Below are 27233 nucleotides of genomic sequence, written 5' to 3'. Positions count from 1 at the left end.
CCTAATTTTACAGTTGTCTAGATATCTATACCAGAGAAATGCTATTATGATTAAATGGCATAATATATGAAAAAATGCTTAGTTAGCCTCAGCTTGACATGTGAGATGTTCTCCACATTATTAGATTTCATATACAATCCAAGACAGAGGGGTAGAGACCTATCCCTACTTTAGACGAGCTCACAGTGTGGTAGAGAAAATCTGCAGTGTAAAAGTGCAGTGTCAGAACACAGTGAAGGATTTTGTGAAAATACATACAGGGTATTCCTAACTCAGGGACCTTCCGAGATTGTGAGAGGCCTGTGAGTTATAATAATGCAAAAGAGCTTAATAAACTGAACGCAGTATAGAAATAAGTTATTGGTTCAAAGATACACATATAAGCTATATTTCCTAGGTTTTCTCATTAAATGAGGCTTAACTGTAGACTCTGTATAAAGATGGCAGCATGTGACATTCACCTACAGAGTTCTGCCTAGAGCCTTCAGATGGTTTCACTGTTCTTGTATTGTAAAGAGAGCTTCTTTTATAGGTAGACTCTGTTTTCATTCTGGCCTTCCTACGCTTCCTACCTTGACATGTTGTTCCCCCCCACCACCACCAAATGATGGTTTAAGAAGCCCAAGCCTCCTGATCTAATATGACAAATGAGATGGTTTGCACATCACTTTGATTCCTGTTTTCTAAGCAAGGTTGTCGTTTAATGCTGTATTTCACCCTTGAAAGTTGTTTTATTGATGACCTTTTTAGAAATTTGACTTGGCTTCTTTTTTTGTTTTGTTTTTCATTTGTGGTCTAGTGTAGGGCTCACCAGTGGAACTTTCAGTGATGAAATGTTCTGTATGTGCACTGACCCATTTGACAGCCACCAAGCACATGTGGCTGTTGAGGAGAAATGTGGCTACTGTGATTAAGGAACTGAATTTCAACAATTTGAATTTAAAGTGCTACATGTGCCTACTCTATTGGTCATCATGGTCTGGTGTTAAAGACTGTTAATGTCAAACTTTATGAATCTAGTTCTCTAGGAATTCTTTAGACTGCTGTGCTTTTATGTAATACTTTTATCATATTCAAAGCCCTGGGGCATATCCACTGGTTTTGAAGACTACATAGCAATACATTGAAACTTACTGTCTCTTAAAGAAAAAGAGAGCTCTCTAGCGTGGCTTTAAAAAACAACCTCAGTCATGAGTATTTTAAGTTTATTTGTACCTGTAGTGTGGGTACTCTCCAGGAGAAGAATTAGAAATAGATTAGGAATCAAGAAGAGGGAACTAACACACCAGTGTGTGTTAGTGTGTAGAATGCCAACTTGGTGTTAGTCATTTTACATACCATATAATAAAATGATAAGGAAGAAGGACTGGTAACAAAATAACATAAAGAAAAATCAGTTTAAGTGCATAGCACCTAGGTAGCCACAGCTATTAAACACATTCAGATTTATATAATAATGTTTTCCATACATTCTAATATTATGATTTACTGTTTAAGGTGAAATTGAAGTGACTTAAGAATTGCTGCTTAACTTTTAAAAGTACAGTGTAGAACAATCAGTTTTTCATAATTCTGAAGAACAAATTAGGAATGGCCTTTCAGATTGTTGTGCTGTTAACGTTGTCATCTTTGTTATTCTTAAATTCCAGAGCTGGAAACAGGATTGTTGAAGTATTACCTGAACATCTGAAACAATTTCAATCCCTTGAAACTTTGGACCTGAGCAGCAATAATATTTCAGAGCTTAAAATTCCCCTTCCACCTCTACAACTCAAATATCTGTAAGTCAGTTCTTATTTAACAAAAATATTCACCTATGATGAAAATATCATTTAATAATAACAAAAAATCCACTTCAGGATATAATGAAATCTGCCTTTTTTTAAATCCTGATGTATCAGCCATGTAAGTTTTTATTGATGTGTAATTTGCCCAAATAACCACAATTTTTATTTTGTTGTACTTTTGGATTACAAAAAATTAGACATCTGGGGCACCTGGGTGGCTAAGTCAGTTGGTTGTCTGACTTTGGCTCAGCTCAGGATCTCATGAGTTCAAGCCCTGCATCAGGCTCTGTGCTGATAGCTCGGAGCCTGGAGCCTCCTTTGGATTCTGTCTCTCTCTCTCTGCCCTTCCCACAACTTGTGCATGCATATGCATGCTCACTCTTGCTCTCTCTCTCCCTCTCTCTCTCATACACACATAGAAATAGACATTTTAAAAAATATAAACTCTAAAAAATTTAGACATCCTTTGATAGAAAAAATATGTGGAATTAAAAGTGCTCCTTTGAAAAAATTAAACCACTCCTTGTTTCATTAATAAATGAGTTTTCTAAAAATTGGATAAGCGTCTCTAACAAATTTGTATAACCTTCAGATATTCCAGTCTCTCTTTCCTGAGCAGTGTGTGAACCCTAGCCAGCGTTGGTCCACAAGGACCTGAATACTTAATTTTTAAAGTGTCCGTTGTTACAAATGATGGTTAGGTTCTCTGGACATTATAATACAGAGACTGTTTGTGCTTTAACTTTCCAAAGAACCAGAAAGAGAAGCTCATCTTCAAACCTTTAACAGGTATATCAACAGCAACCGGGTCACTTCAATGGAACCTGGGTACTTTGACAGTTTGGCCAACACGCTCCTGGTGTTGAAGCTGAACAGGAACCGAATCTCGGCTCTCCCACCCAAGATGTTCAAACTGTCCCAACTACAACACCTGTAAGTAAAATGTTCTCTTAGATATTGTGTCTGCCGCTCTTCTAAACCCTTGGTGTCTGTTGCCTAAAATCCACAACGTGGCCCAGCGACTTTAGAAGCAAGGATGTAGCTGTCTTCCCATTGAGAACTGGAGTGGTAGAACTTAGGAAATGCAAAGAGCCTTCGCAGTCACCTAGTGCAAACTCCTGCCTGACCGGGCACGTTAGATTGTTACTGAAGGAATGCACAGGGTAGTCACCGAACAGTGTCCACACAAAGGCGTCATTGTGGCACTGAAGACATCGTGGTGACTCTCAACAGCTGTGGTTTATGAGAATAATACCGACAGCTCCAGGAGGCTCTGATAGCTTAAGTGGCTGCAGAGAACTGTCTCGTTAACAGTGGTGGAATGATCTGTGAACAGGCTCCTGCAACATAGTGGTTTTCAACCCTGACTGCACATTATAGACACCAGGGAACTTTTAAAACTCTCAGTGTCCAGGCCACACCCTAGACCAATTATAATAGAACCTCTGGGGGTAAGATCCAGGCTTTGGTAATTTTTAAAACTCCCCAGGTGACTCGTGTGCAACCAGGGTTGAAAACGACTGCCTTAAAGAGAAGGCATTAAACATAAAAAGAATCGTCAAAGAGAGTAACCAGCTTTTGTAAGCAGGCTAAGCTTGACGGCCCTGCCCCTGAAATAAACCTCAGGTTTTAACATTATATTCAGTATCCTCACTCTGGATACTTTAGAAACAAATATACTGAGTAGGTGACCATTTAGAAATTAAAGTGTAGTCTAGTTTCAGTATGTCATTATTCTAAAAATACATCACACATTTCAGAAAGAAATGTCCTCACTGCTGATAAATCAGAATTCTTCTCACTAAAAATGTTTAGAAATTTAAAACATTCTATGTAATTTTTAATACCGGCTGGTTTAACTATATTGTAGTAATGTCGCATTTGATTACTAACTCCAGAATTTGTCATATAAGCTGTTTAACTGTTATATCCAACGCAGTGAACTGAACCGAAACAAGATTAGAAACGTGGATGGGCTCACATTCCAAGGGCTTGGTTCTCTGAAGTCTCTGAAAATGCAAAGAAATGGAGTAACAAAACTTATGGATGGAGCTTTTTGGGGGCTGAGCAACATGGAAATCTTGTAAGTGTGGCTTATATAATTCCTGCTTAGGTTAGTACGTTCATGGAGTGCTCAGTGAACATGCAGTAGCTTTATTTGAAATCCTATGTTAAAATCTCACAATTTACAATCTTATAATACCCAGTTTTGTTTCAAGTAATGTGACTGAGAATTTAGAAGCACATGGCATTTTTGGCCGATGTCTTTATATCACAGAAGCTAAACATCTTGTAACAATAGGAATATGTAATAGGTTGTAATCATATGTCTCCTTTGAAAAGACCAGATAATGGACTTTTGATCCTGCTTTTGATTCTTATTGTAAATGTAGGCAGCTGGACCATAACAACCTAACAGAGATTACCAAAGGCTGGCTTTACGGCTTGCTGATGCTGCAGGAACTTCATCTCAGCCAAAATGCCATCAACAGGATCAGCCCTGATGCCTGGGAGTTCTGCCAGAAACTCAGTGAGCTGTGAGTTGCCTTTTACTCTCCCCAGGTGTGAGAGCCGGGATCATGCCAGAGCATGAGCTTCTTACCACTGATCTGTGACATTTTCATAACAGAGTTTCCAAGGTGACAGCTATTTTCACATGCAACCTAGTCATATTTGTGTTGTGATAAGTTGAAGCCAACTCTGCTGTTTGACTTCTGGGGCACATGGGCTAAATCAGTGACGGTCATTTTCAAATAAAGAGAATTTTTTTAATTACTAGGATTAGAAATGATGTTTACCTGGGTATTATTAAGAAGGCAGCGTGTTAAAATAAGAATTATTGTGGTTACTTGTATTACCTGTTGTTTAGAAAACAAGTCATTGTGTTGAATTGTAAAATAAAAGCTGTTATTTGTTTTTTATTTTCTGTTTTTACAGGGACCTAACTTTCAATCACTTATCGAGGTTAGATGATTCAAGCTTCCTGGGCCTAAGCTTACTAAATACACTGCACATTGGGAATAACAAAGTCAGCTACATTGCTGATTGTGCCTTCCGGGGGCTTTCCAGTTTAAAGACTTTGTAAGTTACACATTTTGCTCTCCATACGTGTACCTAATTGGTTCCTAAATGTGCCCACTTTTCTCCAAGCAGATTTCCTTTGTTGTGAAGGAAATATATACAGCCTCAGAAGGAGTGTCTTAATCTTTCCCAGATCAGTTTGATTAAAATAGGTCCATTTCATCCATATGTGTTTCTTAGAGGGATAAAAAAGGACAATGATCAGATTGGTTTGATGATTACACTTAGCCTTCTCAGGATCTCCAGGAAGTTGGTAACTGCTCAAAAGGGAAACAATTGTAAACCCACTGATTTTTCTTTATAAAAACGCAGATTAGAAATTACCCAGAGCAAAAAGATCTAAAAGGGCAGCAAAGGAAGATAGATGCCTGTTTATCATACAAGTTATATCCAGACTTGATCCCTCTCCTAAGAGAAAGAAAAGAAAATTTTGGATTAATTGACCTTAGAAGAAAAATCTCTGCAATGTTCATTTTAATGTTGTGCAATGGGCTTTTGGTTTTTGCACTGTCAGAAATTTTTGCTCTGTTCACTATTTGAAGCATGACATAATTGAAAGACATGCTGTGTGCTTTGGCCAACTCCTGCTTATGTGGTTGGTGGTTTTAAAGTTTAATGTATTTTTCAGACTGTTCAGGTCTTTGAGAATGTAGTCATCTTGATAGAGGAATTAATAGGACAGAGTCAACTGTCCTGATTTTGGGCAAAAAAAAAAAACAACTTAAAATGTTGTTGAGAGAGTAGGACAGGGAGAAAGTTTTCTATTGTTTCGAAAGGGGTGGAGATGATGTGGGGGATTATGAGGAATTTATTACAAATTACATGCCACCTGGGTGGTGATCTTAGCTTTCTGAGCGTATCTCTTAAGGGGAGTGCTTGTTTCTTGTGTTAATACCTGGTACCAGTTTTAGTAACATCTCTTTTAATAATTAGGGATCTGAAGAACAATGAAATTTCCTGGACTATTGAAGACATGAACGGTGCTTTCTCTGGGCTTGACAAACTAAGGCGGCTGTGAGTGGGATTTGTTTGCTTCATGTTTGCCTCACTTTCTGACCTACACTTTCACTGAAGTCCAGTCCAGGTTCACATTTGAGAGAGTTTAGAACTAAAGGCATTTTCTGGTTGCTTCCCTTGGTCATTTCCCCAAATGAGTCTTGTTACACAAGATGGATATTAGTTAGCTTTTCTTCCTTGAGATAGTGGTTTTGCTCAACACTTTGGTGAGTTGTAACTTATTTAAATATCTAGATAAGAGTGTTAACTTGTTTTGAGTGTTTAGGCTCTTGGGATTATCATTATGTAAAAGTTAATATGCTTGCTAAGTCTGCCATTTTGGAACGTTCACAGTTGTATTCTGCTCACAGAAGTGTTGAAGTGGAGTGATCCAGTGTCCACTGATAATACTGCAGTAGGTTCCAAGCAGTACAAGAGAAACACATGCTTCTGTTTAGCCTTAAAGTGGTCTTGTAGATAGCCAGATTCTCCATTTTAAGTTTTCAAGTTGAACTCCCTATCTCCCTAAGCTTCTGTGGATGATGAAAGTGTCCATGGGGAGGAAGGAGAGAGAGAAGATCTCCACTATTATCTGCTTTACTGCTTATAGTTCTTGACACCATTTATGTGGAAGAAAGTTGCTACCTCTTCCTAAAAAGGCTCAAAATCACTGCTTTGGGGTGCCTGGGTGGCTCAGTTGGTTGAGCATCTGACTTCTGATCAGGTCATGATCTCACGGTTCGTGGGTTCGAGCCCCGCATCAGGCTCTGCTGACAGCTCAGAGTCTGGACTTTGTCTTCAAATTCTGTGTCTCCCTCTTTCTCTGCCCTTCCCTTGCTCACGCTATCTCTCTCTCTCTCTCTCTCAAAAATAAATAAAACATTAAAAAAAGTTTTTTTAAATCACCACTTTAACTGCCAGAGTAACTTATTGGATATCTATTTTTGTGGCGTTTGCTGCTGAATGCTTTGAGACCATGCTGAAGTGGATTACTGAAATAGATGACATGGATGCATTTTTACAGGATACATTATTTAATTGAAGAAAATAGAATTATTCACAAATGATTCTAAAAGCAGTTCTTTTCATGAGAATCCCATCCTCAAATGGCTTTAACTGTTGCAATGTAATTTTTTTTTTTCCAGAATACTCCAGGGGAACCGGATTCGATCTATTACCAAAAAAGCCTTTACTGGTTTGGACGCATTAGAGCATCTGTGAGTGTCTGGAATTTAGTTACCCTAAAGGAGTCTGAGATGGTTATCTATGTATGTGTCATGAAAGATAAAGTAGAATGTAATTTCATTGGCATCCTTTCTGTAGCATAAAGTATATTTACACATCTGCTTGTCCTCTACCCATTTATCTACCTATCCGTATCTATGTGGAAGTATATAGAGAGATATTTTCCTTTTCATTTGAGGATATTGTTACACATTATTAGATTTTCTTTTAGTTATTTTTCTAAAGTAGTGACATATTTAATTTTCAAAAATCTACCATTTATTATATACTTACTATACATCAGGCATTATGCCAGGTATTTATGTATATTCTCATTTAATCCTCAAAACTATTCAGGAGCACCTCTAATTGAGCATCTTTTGATTTTGGCTCAGCCCCTGATCCCAGGGTCATGAGATTGAGCCCCACATCAGGCTCCGCGCTGAGCATGGAGCCTACTTAACATTCTCTCTCTTCCTCTGTCCCTCTCCCTTGCTTGCCCTCTCTCTAAGGAAAGAAAACTGTTGAATAGCTATTTTTACCTTTATTTTTAAGTAAAGAAATGGAGGCTCAGAGTGTCCATGGATTCCATTGAACAGTTAAGAGGGTGACTTGCATTTTAAAGATTAAAAAAGGCAATTACCTGAGGTCATTAGGAGTGACACTAGGAGAGTAATAACACTACTTAGAGACTTTTATTAGTTTGTTGTTGTGGTTAATTGTAAAGCATACGGTCCATTGTCCTCCTTTGTTCTTTCTCTTGTTCCATTTTGCTACCAACCCATCAGCTAGCAATTGAGAGAAGTAGGACTCAAACCAGGGCTGCCTCCATGTAGGCGTCCCCTGTGCTGTACAATGTCTCGCCTCCACGAGCTCTGCACCATCTCCTCTTAGCATCTCCTGGCACACAGTTTTGAAATGACATTCAGGGGCCCACCTGTTTCCAGCCACTAGGAGGGCAAGCTAGCCACCCTTGATAGGAGTCAAAACCTGCATGAGCACTAAACCAACTAGCTTCTTACAACTGGATCTGTGTTGTATACTTGTCTGCAAAAGTACAAAGTAGTATCAGATACCTCCATTCTTCTAGGGAATGTGTGTAGCCAAAAGGGTTAGTACCTATTGACGTGGACAAAACACCTCCTAATTTGCAACACATTTGGTTGTACCCACATTTGCACTGTGTGTGGAGAGAAGGTTTCGCCATTATCCGTGACTCCCTCCTTGTCTTCTGACTCACTTGTTAGTTTGAGGGAGGTTGGGATGGCTAGCCACATTGACAGAAACAGTTTGGGCTGGAGGAGAGTGATTCTGCAAAGTAAAATTTGGAAGGGCAGACCAGTGTTGCTGGACTTTTGAAACAAATTATTTTCACAGGGAAACTAGCCAAAGGGCTTGTCATCTGACCCATTCCATTTCTGGGAAAGTGGAATTAGTGGATCAGTGGAGTGTTAACCTCGGCTTCGGCTTTCTAAGCCTTCTTGACTCTCCCAGCCTCTTTCTCTGCCGTGTTTGGTACCTTCACTCTGTCCTCTGTTGCCCCTCATTCGTCTCCTTCAAAATCCTTTTTGTATACTCTGACCCCATAAAGAAAACCAGAGTAGTAATCATTGTGGAGAGTGCTTTAATTCAAACTGCTTGTAGGTACTAGTTAAAAATAAAGTCAGCCTAGAATATTCTCTGGTTTTATTAACGCCCTGCCCAGAGTGTATTACAGCAAAAGTACATCTCATCCGAACACCAGGCCATCTCTAGCGATGACCCATGTGTTGCAGGTGGGCTAAGAGCAGAGGTTTTGAAATTGAAAATAATTGAGTTTACATCTTAGCAGTGCCTTTCATGCTGAACAAGGTAGTAAAACTGTGTTCTTTTGGGTTGCTGTGAGGAGTAAATGTTAACTCATTTAACCCAGTGCATGTCATAGAAAGGATTTTATACATGATAGGTCTTTTAAAAAGCATAGCTATGAAAAATTTTAGATGTATATTTAAAAGTTACTCTCAGTTACTAACTTGAATAATGAGAAACAATAAAATAACACAGCAGAACAAACCATGTAACTATAAAAAAAAAAATATAGCAGAACAGCTTAGGCCCTTATGAGTCAAATAACCTGCACATAATGACATAGAGCAAATCTCTTTTACTATAACAGAACCTGCCTCTGATACAAATAGGTATTCTTTCATCCAAGCTTCATGTTCTTCTGGAGTCACACGGTTTGTACATTTTAGCACATGGAGGGGTTTGGTGAATGAGCCGTGTGTGCCCAGCCTTTCCCTGAGGCATGTGATGACCATAATTCACTCTAATGTATTTGATTTGATTGTTTTCAGAGACCTGAGTGACAACGCAATCATGTCATTACAAGGCAATGCATTTTCACAAATGAAGAAACTTCAGCAGCTGTAAGCTTTTCTTTTCCTTCCAAGAGTTTCAAATAAAATATGGCAGGGGGAGCTCTCGTGAGGCATGCCATCCTAGATCACGTGCCTATAAAAAGTGTCTAGCATGTTCTTAACATCACTTAATTTTTATCCCAGAAAGTAAAGGGAGTTGGTTATTTGTTCCCTTTATCGAAGAAGAGTGTCTTTTTGTTTCTGTTATGAACCTGTGATGTACATTTGTGAGACCTAATGCAGTGCGATGCAGACCCGATAACAGGTTTTCAGTAGTGACAGGTTTTTGATGTAACTCAGCCCTTCTCCCTCCGTGGGTCGGTAAGAACAAACAACATAGGCGCTAATACGTTTCTTACGTTTTAAGGTAGACTATTTATTGCATAGGGTGTGTGTATTTGGTTTTCACAATCATTGCTTTGTTAATATTTACTTGAGTTAGTTTTCTTGTAGAATCTGCATCTCATATAAAACAAATTGAATGTAATTACTCTCCTCAGGCATCTAAATACATCAAGCCTTTTGTGCGATTGCCAGCTAAAATGGCTCCCACAGTGGGTGGCAGAAAACAACTTTCAGAGCTTTGTGAATGCCAGTTGCGCCCATCCTCAGCTGCTAAAAGGAAGAAGTATTTTTGCTGTTAGCCCAGATGGCTTTGTGTGCGGTGAGTGTGCCTGTTGCTTCTTTCTTGTTCCTTTTTCCCCCCAGCTAATAAGCTTATGTCCCCTCTCTCTCTCTTTTTTTTTTAATATTTATTTATTTTGAGAAAGAGTGCAAGTGGGGGAGGTGCAGGGAGAGAGGGAGAGAATCCGAAGCAGGCTCCAGGCTCTCAGAGCTGTCAGCACAGAGCTCAACGCGAGGCTCGAGCTCATGGGCTGTGAGATCATGACCTGTGCTGAATGAAGTCAGATGCTTAACCGACTGGGCCATCTAGGCGGCCCCTAAGCTTCTATTCTCTTAATGAAGCTTTTATGTCTGCTGAGGTAGATTAACACGGTCTATAGTGTGCTGATAATTTTACTCTTACAGATGAGAGTTTTCCAAAATGTCTTTGTTTTGACATTAGGGTAGTTTGATGGAAAGAGCAGGACATGGGGTGTTGGGAGAATTGAAGGGCGGGCAGGGGCAGCCCTCCTGCTTCCCTAAATCTCAGTCTCTATGTCTGTGAAATGGTAACTCTCTGGACTGCCCTTCCCAACCCTGGGGTTGTTGAGAAGCTGAACCTAACCCCTGTGTAAATGCTGTGTATTAGGGGTAAAAAGAGAAAAATTATCAGCTCGTGATTGATAGGCCACTAACGATTTTGCTCCCAGTGGGTAAAACACTGTAAGGAATAGAAAGCTTGAATTTATTATAAATAAACATGAGGCCCATTGTTGTAGCATTTGAGAATCTCAGTGCCGGAAATCTCATACCTCACATAGCTAGTCAGCAGATCAGATCAAAACCCAGGTTCTCATCTCCCTAGTGCAGGCTTCTGTCTACTACATCACACTGCTGTTTACTATTCACCGCCATGGAAACCTTCATAAAAATAAATGTGCATATAGAACACAAAATCAACGTTTGCTTAAATTTTAGCATGTGTATTAAGATATTACAGAACCTAATTTTACATTGGCCTTTAAAAATTTTATTTGAAACTGCTTTGCCTACGATTGTTTAGTCAAGTACAAGAAAAATATATTTTTTTAGGTTGCAGCATTAAACAGTGCCAACGGTTTCTGGAAATAAAATGTCTAATGTAGCTTTTGGATCTAAATAAGCTTTTGGCACTCATCTAGAAGGGCCTGAGCCATGCCTTTCCCATGGTGCTTATTTCACAGTTCTCTAGTCTCAAGATAGGGACTCAAATACTTTGAGACATACATATGGTATCCTTAGATTTTTCTGTCACTCCTTCCATTGTGGATCTAAACATTGATTTACCAGATGAGAATTTAATTCCACAGAAGAAGAAACCATCCTGATTACAGCATGGTATTTAAAGTGAGCAGCATTGGGAGAGCATTCCCTCCCCCCATTCACACACATGCATGTGCAGACACATAGGCCCACAGTCTGTCTGTCTCTCCCTCTCTCTCTCTCTCACAGTCTGTCTGTCTGTCTGTCTCTCTCTCTCTCACAGACACACACACACACGAGTTCTTTTTCTTTTTTTTTCTTTTTTATAGTTTATTTATTTTTGAGACAGAGCATGAGCATGAGCAGGGGAGGGCAGGGGCAAAGAGAGGAAGACACAGAATCCGAAACAGGCTCCAGGCTCTGAGCTAGCCGTCAGCACAAAGCCCGACGCAGGGCTCGAACCCACGAACCGTGAGATCATGACCTGAGCTGAAGTCAGACGCTTAACCGACTGAGCCACCCAGGCGCCCCACGAGTTATTTTTCTAGAGCACCCAAGTAATAAATTTCAGTAGATCCAAGCTATTTTCCTTCTGGGTTTAGACCATCTCCAAGAGACTTCAGTTTAAGAAGGTAACTTTTCCAAACAGTAACAGAGAGCTAAAAATAACTACTTGGAATGAAAGAGTTGCTCGGCTCTAATTATAATGTAGCTCTGACAGGGAAGCACAGCGGCCTGATTCATTGTCCACCCGAAACCCCAGGCTGAAGCCAGGGTCTCGCAGGAAGTTTGGGAGATGCTTTTTCTTTCACTGCAGGATTATTTTTTTTCTGCTCGGTCGAAAAATTATTGCTTTTTAATATGGGTTCTGTCTTTAGTAAATTGGTTGTTAATTGCCGTCTGTAGTGATTTCTTAATTTTGCTGCTGCTTATTCGTGGGTAACATGGAAAAAAATTGCACTTCGCAATAGGAGCATTTAAATATGATCCATGAACCTGCAAGTTTCTTAACTGATTTCTTCTTGTATTTATATATATATAAAAAAAAACCACAAGCAGCCTGGGATAAACTATATTCTGAAATAGCAGTCTCCTTATAGTTAATGACTGGTAAATAAGTTTCAGTCTCTACTTGAAGTGAATGAATTAGTTTATAAACCCTCTCCCCAGCCATTATTTCAACACTAGGACTGTTAGCCCATCTGTGAAACATATACAAAGGGTAAAACCTAAGCCCTCATTTATTTTGACTTTCTTGGTATTAAAAACCAAGTAGCATTTAGACTCTGGAGCCTTAAAATTGTGTTGTTTCCTCCTCTCCATTTTGAACAGATGATTTTCCTAAACCCCAGATCACGGTTCAGCCAGAAACACAGTCAGCAATAAAAGGCTCCAATTTGAGTTTTATCTGCTCGGCCGCCAGCAGCAGTGATTCCCCAATGACTTTTGCTTGGAAAAAAGACAATGAACTACTGCACGATGCTGAAATGGAAAATTACGCACACCTGCGGGCCCAAGGTGGCGAAGTGATGGAGTACACCACCATTCTCCGGCTGCGCAACGTGGAGTTCACCAGTGAGGGGAAATACCAGTGTGTCATCTCCAATCACTTTGGTTCATCCTACTCTGTCAAAGCCAAGCTCACAGTAAATAGTATGTGATCTGACTTTTCCTTTTGCATTTAAAGACCCCGTTTAGATTTGGTTTTCTCTTACTCCTGACCCTGTCTTCTGCCCAAAGTTCCTCACCTAACCCTTTCTCTTATTCTCCACAAAATTAAGATTCTTGGCATCTACACAAGCAGTTCATTGTATTGAGGACCCCATGGTGGCAGGTAACACCGAGATGAACCAAACACTTTTTGCTCTCCTGGGAGTTCACAATGTATTAGTTTCTTTTTTTTTTTTTTTAACATTGCTTCAGTGTTTATTTTTTGAGAGAAGAAGAGCACTGGGGCATAAGCTGGGAAGGGGCAGAGAGGGAGGGAGACACAGAGTCTGAAGCAGGCTCCAGGCTCTGAGCTGTCAGCACAGAGCCCAACACAGGACTCGAACTCACTGAGCCAAAGTTTGATGCTTAACTGTGTGCAGGCAGTGGAGGGGCAGAGGGAGAGAGAGTTCTAAGCAGGCCCCATGCTGAGTCCAATGCAGGGCTTGATCCTAAGACCCTGGATCATGACCTGAGTCCAAATCAAGAGTCAGACACTCAACCAACTGAGCCACCCAGACACCCCAACAATATATTAGTCTGATGTGGGGAGGCCATGATGTATACTGTTAGAGCATTTCACCTTTAATTCCGAAGTCTGAGTTTGAATCCTACAACTCATGCTTATAGCTGTGTGACTCTTAGCAAGATACTTAACCTTTCTGTGCTTCCATTTGCACATATTTTCCCCCATAACTTTCAGTTAGGAATAATGGTACCTACCTTACAGAGAGGTGTGATCATCATTAAATAAAATAATTGGTTCAGAGAACTTAGCAGAATATGTAGAATATGGTAAATGCTCACTAAAGGCAGTAAGTATTAGTTGGTGTTAGTAAAAATATGTAATTGCTTTTTGTGACTGGTATACATTTTTATGACTGGAGCCTTACCACTTTATCATTTAATCATTTGTACTTTCTGTGGTAGGAGATTTTTTTATACATTAATGTATCCATGCCACAAATGATTGCTGAGGCCTAACACAACAATTTTGAGTTTAAAATTGTAGGACAAAACATAGGAGGGACTTAAAAAAAAAAAAGATGAAAAAGAATGGTCAGGGTTCAAAGAGATTAATTGGTTTGCCCAGGATCTCACAGATGATTACTGAAGAAACTGAAAAGTATCTCGAAAATAGCAGAAAGACCTTCAGTCTGACCATCAGGTGACCTGTGATTCAGCCTGACTTCATCATTTCTATGCCTGCGTAACCTTGAGGGGATGTCTTCATTTTAGATTCCTTATCTTGCAATCAGAAAGTTTTTTAATATATATTAACTTTGTCAGGGGCATTTGTAGGTATATATTAAAAAACAAAAAACCAGAATGGAAATGAACACCTAAAACTCCATAGCGCTGATACCCATATTCTTTATCCAATTTCAGTGCTTCCTTCCTTCACCAAGACCCCCATGGACCTCACCATCCGAGCGGGGGCCATGGCACGTCTGGAGTGTGCTGCCCTGGGACATCCAGCCCCACAGATAGCCTGGCAGAAGGACGGGGGCACAGACTTCCCTGCCGCAAGGGAGAGACGCATGCATGTTATGCCTGAGGACGATGTGTTCTTTATCGTGGATGTGAAGATAGAGGACATCGGAGTCTATAGCTGCACAGCTCAGAACAGCGCGGGAAGCATTTCTGCAAATGCAACTCTGACTGTCCTGGGTAAGTGGCTGTTGTCAGGTTCCATGATACAAATTAATCTTAAGGATACTAGCTCACCCAGAGGCCCTAAGTGTCACAAGTTATAAGGGGGAGAGGTAATCCGTAAGACACTGCCTTTCCTTAGAGAGAACAAATGGCTTCTCGGGAGCTTGAAGTCCGAAGTATGTTACATCTTCAGGCCTGTGGCCAGAGAGATGAATCTGCTTCTTCCGTTCCAAGGGGAGGGGAAAAGTAAATGCTTTGACACTTCCTCTTTGTGTAGGAGTCACCTTTTCCTCTGCCCTCCTTCCTATTGCCCAGTTTCTACCAATAATCTTAACACTATAAAAAATATTTTAAAACACACACGTAAGCAGATTGGGAAGGACCTACTCTCTTTTCATGGCCTGCGCTGCCATTCTGGAAATCAGAGTGTATCTTTTACCTTTTGCCAAAACAGGAGCTTTTTAAACTTGTGGACATGTTAACCATTTGTGTATCTTTGAAAGAGTTGAGTGAAGTAACCTATGGACACCAGATAATAAAAATACTTTCATAATTTAAATATAGGTTTGGACATCTAGTACTAGAAAGTTTCCCTTTAAAAAATTTAAACGTTCTGGTTTCTTTCATCCATCAACACAACTCCCCTCACCCCCGCTTAAAATTATTTTTATACATTTTCTGTTTCAAAGAAATGTCTGACATGTTTCGCATTGCCCTTCTCCCACCGTTCCCAGTCTTGCCGAGAGAGGGAGATTGAGATTTGGAAAATAGCAAATATTATCCTTAGCAGGTGTCATGATAAATGACAGCCAAATAATGGAATGAAACCCCAAATGTTGTATATACATTTAGGCTCTTCAAGAAGTGTACACATTAAGTTGTGGAAGCATATGTTAGGTTCCAATTTTAGTAAATTCAACTAGTGGGTCTTTTGATATGCAAAACCTAATTTCATTTAGCTTAAAAGCATAACTTGCCGTTTCAGAAACGCCATCATTTTTACGGCCCCTGTTAGACCGAACCGTAACCAAGGGAGAAACAGCCGTCCTGCAGTGCATTGCTGGGGGCAGCCCTCCTCCCAAATTGAACTGGACTAAGGATGACAGCCCCTTGGTGGTCACCGAAAGGCACTTTTTTGCAGCAGGTAACCAGCTGCTGATCATTGTGGACTCTGACGTCAACGATGCTGGGAAGTACACGTGTGAAATGTCCAATACCCTTGGCACCGAGAGAGGCAACGTGCGCCTTAGTGTGATCCCCACTCCCACCTGTGACTCCCCTCAGATGACCGCCTCGTCATTGGACGATGACGGATGGGCCACCGTGGGCGTCGTGATCATAGCAGTGGTTTGCTGTGTGGTGGGCACGTCGCTCGTGTGGGTGGTCATCATATACCACACAAGGCGGAGAAACGAAGATTGCAGCATTACCAACACAGGTGTGTAAACACAAGCTTGGCACGGGGGGCTGCCGTCATTTGTGTTTGCGGTCCCGTGGTAATTCTCGTCTAGAATGTGTGTCTCACAGCCTGAGGCCGTGTCAGAGGGGTGACTCATTTGTTTCAAGCTGCAGAAATACGGTTAGCTAAAAATAACACCTCAGCCCCAAAGAGAGCTAATGTTTAAAGATTAATCGTTCTGCTTAAAACCTCATCAGAATATCCTGTTGGCTTGACATGCAGCCCAAATCACAGAGTAATACACTCAGTCCTTCATGCGGTGGGGATGGAGACCAGGAGCAGCCCTTCAGTTGTGAGGTTTACACGCTGACATAGTTCTCAATCTTGTCATGTGTGTGCCCGTGTATGAGTGTGTGCACAGCCATCTGGGGAGGGTCCTGTTCCTAGCAGGAGGGGGCCATGACTTGACTAATACCTGCAAACTGCTCTCTTGGTAAATATTAAGTTGAAAATGTGGCAGAAATCAAGCTTAATTCAAGAACTTAGATACTGTCCCATGAAAATTCCTCTAAACTTCTGTTTTTGAAATTTGGGAGGGGAATTCTGTAGATCAGTAGAAAATGGGCTTGTGCTTCCCAGATCAGCAGAGCCCGAATCTTACTTACCCAAGCACTGCACAATCAAGATGGGCTTTCAGGAGCAGATTTATTTGATTTGTACAAAAACCCAAACAGTATTTACTGTTCGTCAGGGAAGGCTGTGGGGTGTGTATGGTCATTCTTGGTTAACAGAGTGCTGTTGTTGGATTGTAGATGAGACCAACTTGCCGGCAGATATCCCTAGTTATTTGTCATCTCAGGGAACCTTAGCCGACAGACAGGATGGGTACATCTCCTCGGAAAGCGGAAGCCACCACCAGTTCGTCACTTCTTCAGGAGGTGGATTTTTCTTACCACAACACGATAGTAATGGTAAGTGTTTACAATGAACATGGGCTCTAGTCGTTTTGAAACAATTTGATGGAAGGCTCAAATACAGTATTAATTTTCACAAGAAATCGATCCACTCATATATTTAGGAACTGGCCTAGCATTACTGGCAAAGCTTGAAATTAAATACTTTTGTGCCGTTCTCTTAAATACTAGAAAAATCTTTGTTTCTGTTAATAAGAGAAGTGGGAGAATTAAAGTTTAATTTCCCAGTGTAACACAGTATTTTCTTTACACTGTAAATGCTCTTTTGCCCTAATGTTCCCCTTTTTTAAATGACATTAACTGGTTTCATGTATGGTCTTAAAAGTCAAATGAGAGGAATCAAATTGACTCTTTTAAGAATGCCATGGTTTTGGGGCATGTGGGTGGCTCAGTCGGTTAAGCATCCAACTTCGGCTCAGGTCATGATCTCACAGTTCCTGGGTTTGAGCCCCACATTGGGCTCTGCTGACAGCTCAGAGCCTGGAGCCTGTTTCAGATTCTGTGTCTCCCTCTCTTTCTGCCCCTCCTCACTCGTACTCTGTCTCTCTTTCAAAAATAAACATAAAAAAAAGAACTATATGGTTTTAAGAACAATCATGGAGGCAGCGTAAGACAAGCATACAGGCTTGGTTCAAGACCCACTTCTGACATTCCCTGTGTACCCTTGTGCAGTTATACAGTACTTCCTTACTAGGCTGTTGTGAAATTAAAATGATATTGGAAAACTGCATGTTGCTTGGCTCATATTAAAGGGCTCAAAAAGTGAAAGCTATTGAATTCTTTTCAAACATTTTACCATCTTGTCCCACAAGCATTTATTGAATATCTGCTCTGTGCTGGACTCTGTAGTTGAGAGGGAAGATATTTGTTTTCAGTCTCATAGTGCAGTCAGGAGTGAGACAAAAATTTCAACAAATAATCACAAAGTGCTTGGCAGGCAGTGGTAGATAGAAGATTTGCACATACAAGTGGGTGTTCTGATTACACTCATTTGTTTGCAAAGGGCAGAAGCCCAAGCTTATTCAGAAGTAGCAGGGGTGACTGAAAACATTTTGAAAGGTTGAAGCAGCAGAACTGGAACCCAGTGGTGCTGTGTCCCTTGGATGCTGGGGCCGGATATGGGTGCTGTCAGCAGCTCCAGAGGCCCCAGCATCCCTGATCGCGGCCTGCACAGCCTCCTCTCTCGAGGACGGCCCATGTCCTGCTTCCCAGGCACATGGCCCCTCATGGCATCTCTCACCTGCACTACCTCTCTTGTCCTGCATCTGCTGTGGCCACTGCTAACTGGCATGCCATTTCTGGGTTGTTTGGCTCACATACTCACAATAGGGATTTTTTGTTTTGGTCAAGCTCATCTTTGAGCTGGGCATTCAGAGATCATTTGTTGAATGCCCCTTCCTGGTCCTGCTCACCTGCGACATCCTGGAGGAAGGGGGCAGTGCTGATGGCATCATGTGTTTCAGACCATGGCTGCTTTAGGGTCTATATGCATATATAGATCAGTTTCTCTCATAAGCCAGGGCAGAGGCCAGCAGTCGGCGGGGGGGGGGAGAGCCTGCACCCAGGTAAACACATCCCATATGATGATTAATCAAGTGCTCTTTCTGCAAGATGGCACAGATTTACTCAGTTACTAATCCACAGGCCACAGTAAATTTCCTGCTATAAATTTTTGCACCTTTTTTCTTTTATATGCCATTCTATCCAAAATTTTTATCTATAAATAATGGAAAATACCAAAAGCGGAGAGAATGTTGAAGGGTACTTGAATCAAATTCATTTGGTGACCAAGATGTCTATTTTAAAGGGACATGCCACATCGACAGTAGCAGTGAAGCCGATGTGGAAGTTTCCACAGATCCATTCCTTTGTCCCTTTTTGGGATCCTCGGGCCCTGTGTATTTGAAGGGGAATATATATGGCTCCGATCCTTTTGAAGCCTATCATACAGGTATGTGGTTTTCTTATCTGAGTTCTGTTTCCTGAAGAGATCTCCAGAAGCACTAACTCTGGCTCTCTCTGATATTGTCCCCCAATTCAAAAGGCTGTGGCCCTGACCTGAGAACAGCTTTAATGGACCACTGTGAGCCCAGTTATATAAAGAAAAAGGAGTGCTACCCATGTCCTTATCCTTCAGAAGAATCCTGTGAACAGAGTGGCAGTGATACAGGATGGCCTTCACACGTGAGGAAGTTAATCAACTCTACTTATTCTCAAAATGAAGGACCCGGAATGAAAAGTTTGTATCTAAACAAGTCCTCTTTGGATTTTAGTCTAAGTCCAGAGCCAGCATCAGTTACTTCAAGTAATTCTTTCATGGGTAAGTTGATTAAATTAGTAGTCACCTTAACTCCAGACTCACATTCCGTGTTGCATGTGGGAGAGCAATGAGAGCCTCAGATGCCAAACTTGTGAACAGTGTCTTGTTGTTGTTGTTGTTTTAAATGGTGTTGTCATGACATCCTATGAGTTAGTATACGTGTTTCTAAAGGCAAAGTCAGCCACAGGGGATTTTCCTTGATTATATGTAATCCGTAACTAAGCCCTAGGAGCTTTCTGGTTAACACTGTGTGTGGCATCATCTAGAAGACAAGAATTTGGGGAGTGACTTAGGAGCTCCATTTGTCAGCCATGTGGAAAAAGTGGTTTTGGGCTACAGCAGCCTTTGGGGTGGAGCCGTGTGTACTGCATGATTGTGGTTTGGGATGTCTGGTGGCGCTCACACTTGGACCACGGTCGGAGGGTGGACAGCATCCCACCTGGCAACATCTGCCATGGCCAGGCCAGACGGCTTTGGCAGAGGAGATCGTCAGAGCCTTAAAGCTCAAGTTGTGGTGGTAGACACTGGCCAGCGCCAAGATTCACTTGTGAATTTTTTTGTCTGCTGCTTCAGCCAGGCAGTGGATAGAACTGAGACCATCTTTTTAATGAGTGGAGGTACGGGAAAATGAACCACAAATTATCTGGTTTTTAAAAAATGGAATTTTAAAACCATTTACCCAGCTTTTAAGAAATTTTATGTCTTGTCACAGTTTATATTCCTTCTTTAGCAATGAAAATATCTTTTATATGACTGTCACAAGAATTTGAGTCAATTAACTGTTTTGTTAGTGAAAAAGAAAAGGCAAGGTATAAGGATTATCTTGAAAGTTTCTCTATCCAGGCACAATTTACTTGTAACCAACAATCCAAATCTCCTTCATGGAAAATTGTGGGCCCTTAAGTAACAAAGCCAGGATTTGGAAGAGCTTATGTTGGGGAACTTCATTGCATGATGATTAGTATTACTGTAAGTTATGAAATGCAGCGAATGGACATACATGTTCATTCCTCAGCTCCATCCCGGAAGTTCTCTCTCCATAATACAGATGCACATACACCTGATAACATAAATGACTTGTACAAAACACTTACTTGTGCTTACGGGTAAGTTGCTCCTGCATTTAAAATGTGTTTTGATGTACATACTAGCCAAAAGGACCCATATGCTCAAGGGTTTTATTTCCTTTCAGGAACATTTGGAAAGCCTCTGAAGAGAGCTCACATGGACGCTTTCTCAAGCTGTGGACAGCCATCAGATTGTCAGCCAAGAGCCTTTCACCTGAAAGCTCGTTCTTCCCCAGACTTGGACTCTGAGTCAGATGAATATGGGAAAGAAAGGACAGATTTTCAGCATGAAAATCACATGTGTGCCTATAAACAGACCTTGGAAAACCACAGGACTCCAAATTTTCAGTCTCATGGCTTGGACACCTAGACTGAACAGGAGCAAAGAAGAGCTCTAATGTACTACCTCAAGCAGACTGTTATTTAAAAGAAAGAGAATCCTATGTTTTTAAATGGAGTTATGAATTTTAAAAGGATAAAATGTCTTATTTATACAAATGGACCAAAATTACAAAAAGTTATAAAAAAATTTATACTGGGAGTAACTTTCATATAAGAATACCTTTTTAAACTATTTTAACTTTGTTTTATGTAAAAAAAATCTTATGTAAGTTAATGGTATGAATCCACGACTATTTTATGTATTTTTATAATGCCAGATTTCTTTTTATTGAAAATGAGTACTAAAACATTTTAATTAATACCTGTCTTGTACCTTTTTTGAATAGAGGTCACTTCATTTTATTTTGCACATTGCATTTAATAAAATGTGTCTTTTTGATCCTAAGCCCCATCTATACAGTTATAGTTTTTATGGTTCACAACACGTTAGGCTTCATAATTTCATATTATCATGTCTCAAATTGATGGAAATTATATTTAGCACATTAGAATATGAGTAGAAGCCATTTTGCCTATCACAGAGTTGAGGTAATATATACTGAAATCAGATCAGTGTATATAAAAGCACATTGTAAACGAAAAAGAGCTACAAAGATTTTGAGGTGTATTAATTTATTTCTAACTTTACGAAGATTTGTTGGTACAGTCTGGTATAATGTAGTACAACCGCCCTTGCTTAAATCACTGTTCAAGCCATGTTTCTTTAATTATAATAATGCCTTATATGGTCTAATGCCCTGTGCTTTGCCAAATAGTTTCCCATTTACTATCCCTTTAATTATAACAAGAGCGTGACTTATTGCACATTTCTATAGTTAAAATGGCTATAACAGAGGTGATTTTCATTCACTGTTCCAGGTTATAATGGGACGCTGATAGAAATCTTGGCTATTTTTACTGATTTTCTGCAGGATGAGCAGTTCTGGAACAAAAAAGTACTTTTAAGCTATTCTAAAGAATTAAAATATTTTCCTCATCTGGTCATCCTGCTCTTTTTAAAAACTGAGTATCAAATCTGTTACTTAAACTATTCAAAATATTTGTCCTAAACAGTATTTAAGTGAAAATGTCATTATATGGTGCATATATACAAACCAAACATGAATACAATCATCTTTAAAATTAGGTGACATCATTTCAAGTAATTGAGATAAACTTGTTTGATAATTTAGATGATGAAATTAAACTTTTTTAGGCAAATTCTTGTTTACATCTAAAGTTTAAAGACCAATCCTCTTGCCCAAGAGTAGTTAAATATGCATGGAAAGAGCTAATATATAGCACATTAAGCTTTAAAATCCAACCTGCCGAAGGTGTGAATTTATGCCATTGTCCGTTCTTTGAACTAAAGTGAAAGCAGTTATTAGAAAAGCAGATTCTTCTCAGAAGATATGTTGAGGGTGACATTTTCGTGCTTAGTGTAATTTTGTTGGTTGTGAGCCAGAAACGACCCCAGATTGTAGTAAGATTTTCCTCCTTTAATGTGTAGACCCCAGAGTCCAGGACAGGAAGTTGATCCTTCCTTGGACCACCAGTAACTAAGTGTACAGAAGTGATTTGGTATGTTTTGGCTTTATCATACTGCCAGATTTTCAAAATCTTATTGTTAATTTGTCTTCATTATTTGCAGATGCATTGCAAGCATTGATAGGGAGCTGTTCAATGATTATGAACTTCTATTAAAGGATTTAATTTTTCTGGACTTAGCCACGAAGGTTTAAATCATTAACACTTGAAGTTCAAAAATTAGATTCACTCTACTTTAATATGATTTTTTTCCTCTTACTCTGTGTGTATATATATGGATTATGTATAATTTTAGCTGTGTGGAGAAACAGGAGCTAAATTTCTCTTTGACATTTGCAGGAAAAGAATATATAATCGCAAAATGACTCTAGTAGATATTAATATATCCTAGAACAATACAAACTTTAGAAAAAAATAAATACCAAATCATTTAGTTTATGAGAAAGAATGCTTAAAATTTTTCAATTTATTTCCGTGCTTTCTGATAAAGACCAAATCATGTACAACATATCTTAATAGATGTTCACATAACTTTCATAGTGTTTTCTTTATTACCAATGCTAATGATAACATTGTTACTATGTATAATCTTACCTATTTTTTTAAGATATTGGGAGATAAAGGTTATATGATTGTGGCAGGCAACATTAAAAAGAAACCTTTTTTAATGTTTGTTTATTTTTGAGAGAGAGCACGAGCAGGGGAGGGGCAGAGAGAGAGACACAATCCAAAGCAGGCTCCAGGCTCCAAGCTGTCAGCACAGAGCCCAATGCGGGGCTCGAATCCAGGAACCATGAGATCATGACCTGAGTCAAAGTCGGACACTTACCCGACAGCCACCCAGATGCCCTGGCAACATTTTATAAAATACAATCTGTAGGACCTTTACAACTTATTTTCACAGTCCTTTTACAGAAAGAAACCAGAAGTTACTTCTCAAAATAAAGCCAATGGTACTATTTTTAAAATCTTGATGTAAAAAAGGAAAGTGATACGCTATTTGTACACACCTGAGGAGTGTTAGTCCTTTTGATTTAACGTGATAGGAAGTAATTTATAACCAATATTACAATAGATGTGCTCCGGTGGTATTTCTCAAAGAGAATGAGAACCAAATGTCACCACAGAGAGCCTGCTCTGTACCTCCCACTCTCGAAATCTGCAGTGGTTGGACTTGTGTACTAGAATAATTTAGAACTCACTATTTTTTAAGATGGCATTCTATGAACACATTGAGTAACTCAGCATCATGCCAAAAAAACTATTAGAGTCTTTGCAGAGGGGTACAGTTTCTTCGTGAATTGAAAAATTTCAATATTCTACAAATATCTTGTTACCACAACTTATCTTTTTCCATGAGGCCTGCCTTAAACTAGTATATGAAAAGAGAGTCCTGAAACAGTGTCAAGAGGTTTTAGATTTGCCCAAAAATGGCACAGAGGTACTTTCATTGGTATTTTATTTTAACAGAGACTAGAGTCGGCCTGCATATATTTACTGAGTTATCCCAATATTTGGGATCTTTTGGGGGGAATCTGACAGTGATGGGTGTCTTTTAATAAAGATGTTTGATTGAACTTGAGATGTATTATGGAGATTAAAAAACACATGAAAATCTATATTATAGATTGAAATGTATACAGTTTCTCAAAGTCTCTCTATTGTAAAAATTGCAAGATAATTTCTCATTTAGAAATTCTATATTTAGAGTCTAGGGTCTGAATTCTGTCTCCCCCTAATGATGATTGATATCCAAGAGCATCAGAAATAATAAGTATTCACATGTAGCTTTTTATTAGAATTACATTTTTAAATTAAAGAATTTTTAAGAATACCTCTTAAAGAATAGGCAGAACAGTTCACAGTTGTTACAGTTTCAATCTTGGATTCCTATAATTTTCTCTTTATATCTCTCTATTGGGTTTTATGGTTGATTTTGGCTTTTAACAAGTTTAACTTTTTTTAATCCTGTTTAAACAAAACACCTAATGCCTTCATGAGATTACTGTCATTGTTTTGGTAGTTATTTTGATATTTCTGCATATGGTTTTGTTTTGATCTATCTACAGCTCAGAGTAGAAATTTGAAAACACACTCTCAGCTGTCAAACACTTCTTATATACTTAGTTGTATATTTTGAATTGGTGATCTATAAATGAGTAAAATGATCCTTGTCCTAATTATCAGAGGGACAGGAAGCAGGTTCATAAATACTTTAGTACGTTGTATTAAATGCTATAGCTTAGTAAGGCCCCTGTAGCTAATGCTAGTTTTGTCTCTAATGGAGCTATCTAGAAGTGTTACATGCACTTCACTCAGCATGTCCTAGAACAAGTTGATTATCTGGGTTTTCCACCTGCATCCCAGAACAATTGCATTCCTGGTCCCCCTTCCACGTTTAATCATCAGTAGTCACCACTCCTGTTGATTTTGCACCTGAATGTCCTCAAGATGGTTTATGCCTTCCCTCTTAGCCCATCACCACTGCCAAGGTCAGACCCTCATCTGTCTCTCTCCTACCGAATTAGTTTTCTAAACTCGCTCTGAATTGGTCACTTTCCTGTTTAAAAACCATTGATGACTAAGCTTTAAATCCTATTTGTGGTGTGTAAGACCTTTCACTCATAGATCCAGCCCACCCTTCAAACCGTATGCCCTTTGCAACTCCTACTCCCAGCTTTCCAGAGTATAGTACATTCCCCTGACCAGCCCCCTAGGCTCCCTTGTGGCTTTATATTGACACATGTACAGCCCTAAATGGAAATTTGGCAAAAACACACTTGTCCTTGTGTGTATTTCCTCATTTTTGTTTTTGCAAACATTTTTGAGTACTGTACTAGATGTTACCTTAGATGCTTGGGCTATTAAAAAATTAAATATTTTAAATAAATATTAACTGTTCTTAAATATTCTTTCCAAAGAAACTCCTAGACATATGACAACCTTACTGCCCTGAAATGGTTTTTTTTTTCCCTTCTGTTAGAATCTAGATGATGTATCAACAGCAAACCTTTCCTTTTTGCCCCACAAGTAGCAGTGCTCTCCCACAGAGCTTCATATGAACTATCACAGGGAAACTGTTAGTTACAAAGCCAGCTGTGATGTCATTGTATGAGACATACTAAGAACAGTTAACCTGTATGTCAGTAGGGCATCTTCTAGAAAGAACTAAAGGAAGTCAAAAAATCCGTGTTTCTTTTCAAACAGTCACCAGATCATTTGGTCCAGCAGTCAGCAAGAAAATCATTTCCTGTTCAGTTTACTAAAGGTAAACAGGCAGCCAGGTATGTCAACAGATTTTTATTTTGGTAGGAACTGCTCATATGGCCGCCCAGCTACTATATATTTCTCAGTCACCTTGTGTTTAGGTGTGTCTATAGCCGTGTGACTTTTCCTCCCAGTGGAATGTGAACAGAAGTAGAAAACCTGGACACATAACCTTTCTTTACACACATAACCTTTACTTACTAACTTACACACCCATCCATGTACTTTTCCTGAAGCTGTCTGATTGGAAAGCCATAGCCCAGAGCTACTCTACCTTGACTTCACCTGTAGAAGAGACTGGGTCTCTGAATGGCTGTGTGGAATATGGTCTCCCCACCAACCTGGGATATTTGCTTTAAAGCCTAACAACACAAGTGAGGAAAAAGTGTTTATTGAACATTGTATTTTGGATGTATTTATGACAGCTTGTCCTGTCCCTGCTTGAAATGGTAATTTTAATATGCAGAACTGCCCAAGATTCTCACTTTGTTCTTCATTAATTTATAAAGTTCCCTTTTAAAAATGAACAGCTTGGCCTTAGTGACCAGCCCCAACACAGATGCCAGGTCCTGGGTTCCACTGTTGTGGCCCCGCTAAGCCTTTGACCCCGCTAGCATTTACTGAACATCCGCTTGCAGTGGTACATCCTGCAGCTGTTAACAGTGTGGTCTATGTCCACCTCAACCATGGATACACTTTTAAAGGAGGCTTACTGAGTATATTTGGTCATACAGATTTTTGCAACTGTGTTTCAAGGTCTCTTTAATTCTTAACAACACATGAGTACCAGCAATGTGATTGACTCTTGGGATATCAAAAGTAAATGAGACATGATCTCGATCAATGAAGGATTCTTTTTTTCAGGAAGTCACACCCTGATAAAACAATGACGATTTTCTTACGGTAAAATTCTCAATAAAAGTAGATATTAATATAATCAGTTAGAGGAGGTGATTTGCGTTTCTCAGAACACAACTAGTTATAAGCTGATCACAACCAGGAAGAAAAAAAAATGGACTGTTGCCTACACAGCATAGCTCCTTTTGAGTGGCTATGTAATTTACATATCATATTACATGAATGCTAATATCGAAGAAGTTCTATGCTAATAATAATAACAGCCATATAGGAAAAGAGAAGCCATTAAATCTATGCAAAATACCATTGTGATCAAAAGTTAGAATTTAATCAATAATGATTAAATTTTATAGCTATGCATGTATAACTTCTAAACGTCACTGTTGACATTATTATTACTTTAATCTGAAATCTGCCAGCTCCTAGCTTTCCCATTCTTTTCCTCATTGAAACATGATTGTTGAAACAATCATTTTCAGATATTAGACATTGGGAATCACAAAGCAATGATCCCTAGGGAAATAAAAATTAATAAGCTGAGCCCTGTAATATCAGGCTATGGCAATGGAAGAGGGGGCCAAATGGAGTCCAGCCATCTGTCTGAGTGAAAGAGAGGTGGCAGTCTTGGATACTGCATTAGAGAAAACTACACAGACAATTCCAGAGATCTGCACAGATCTCCCCCTTGAGTCTTTTTTTTTATGTGTTTTAATTNCGATAGGTG

At 39.5% G+C, this 27233-nt stretch overlaps 1 protein-coding gene and 1 non-coding gene across 2 annotated transcripts in view; both read left to right on the top strand.

Moving 5' to 3' along the window:
• LRIG3 (leucine rich repeats and immunoglobulin like domains 3) overlaps positions 1-21108 on the top strand; it is a 49299-nt gene extending 28191 nt beyond the window's left edge. Inside the window, exons 4-19 of the mRNA XM_077757449.1 lie at positions 1650-1781; positions 2577-2720; positions 3727-3870; positions 4181-4324; positions 4725-4868; positions 5802-5882; positions 7010-7081; positions 9425-9496; positions 9988-10151; positions 12665-12985; positions 14429-14710; positions 15681-16133; positions 16907-17065; positions 18876-19019; positions 19113-19388; positions 20581-21108. Of these exons, the coding sequence (XP_077613575.1) occupies positions 1650-1781; positions 2577-2720; positions 3727-3870; positions 4181-4324; positions 4725-4868; positions 5802-5882; positions 7010-7081; positions 9425-9496; positions 9988-10151; positions 12665-12985; positions 14429-14710; positions 15681-16133; positions 16907-17065; positions 18876-19019; positions 19113-19388; positions 20581-20825 (2977 nt within the window). The 3' untranslated portion in view covers positions 20826-21108. The remainder of the gene's footprint in view (positions 1-1649; positions 1782-2576; positions 2721-3726; positions 3871-4180; positions 4325-4724; positions 4869-5801; positions 5883-7009; positions 7082-9424; positions 9497-9987; positions 10152-12664; positions 12986-14428; positions 14711-15680; positions 16134-16906; positions 17066-18875; positions 19020-19112; positions 19389-20580) is intronic.
• On the top strand, positions 6547-6631 carry TRNAR-UCU (transfer RNA arginine (anticodon UCU)). The gene has a single exon. It is a non-coding gene; the product is annotated as a tRNA-Arg (tRNA).
• Positions 21109-27233: the final 6125 nt, after the last annotated feature.

The sequence above is a fragment of the Crocuta crocuta genome, unplaced genomic scaffold (genome assembly GCF_008692635.1).
Source record: "Crocuta crocuta isolate KB4526 unplaced genomic scaffold, BGI_CrCroc_1.0 scaffold549, whole genome shotgun sequence".
NCBI classification, from domain to species: Eukaryota; Metazoa; Chordata; class Mammalia; order Carnivora; family Hyaenidae; genus Crocuta; species Crocuta crocuta.
Note: the sequence above shows the minus strand (reverse complement) of the source record. Positions and strands in the feature narration are given on the sequence as shown.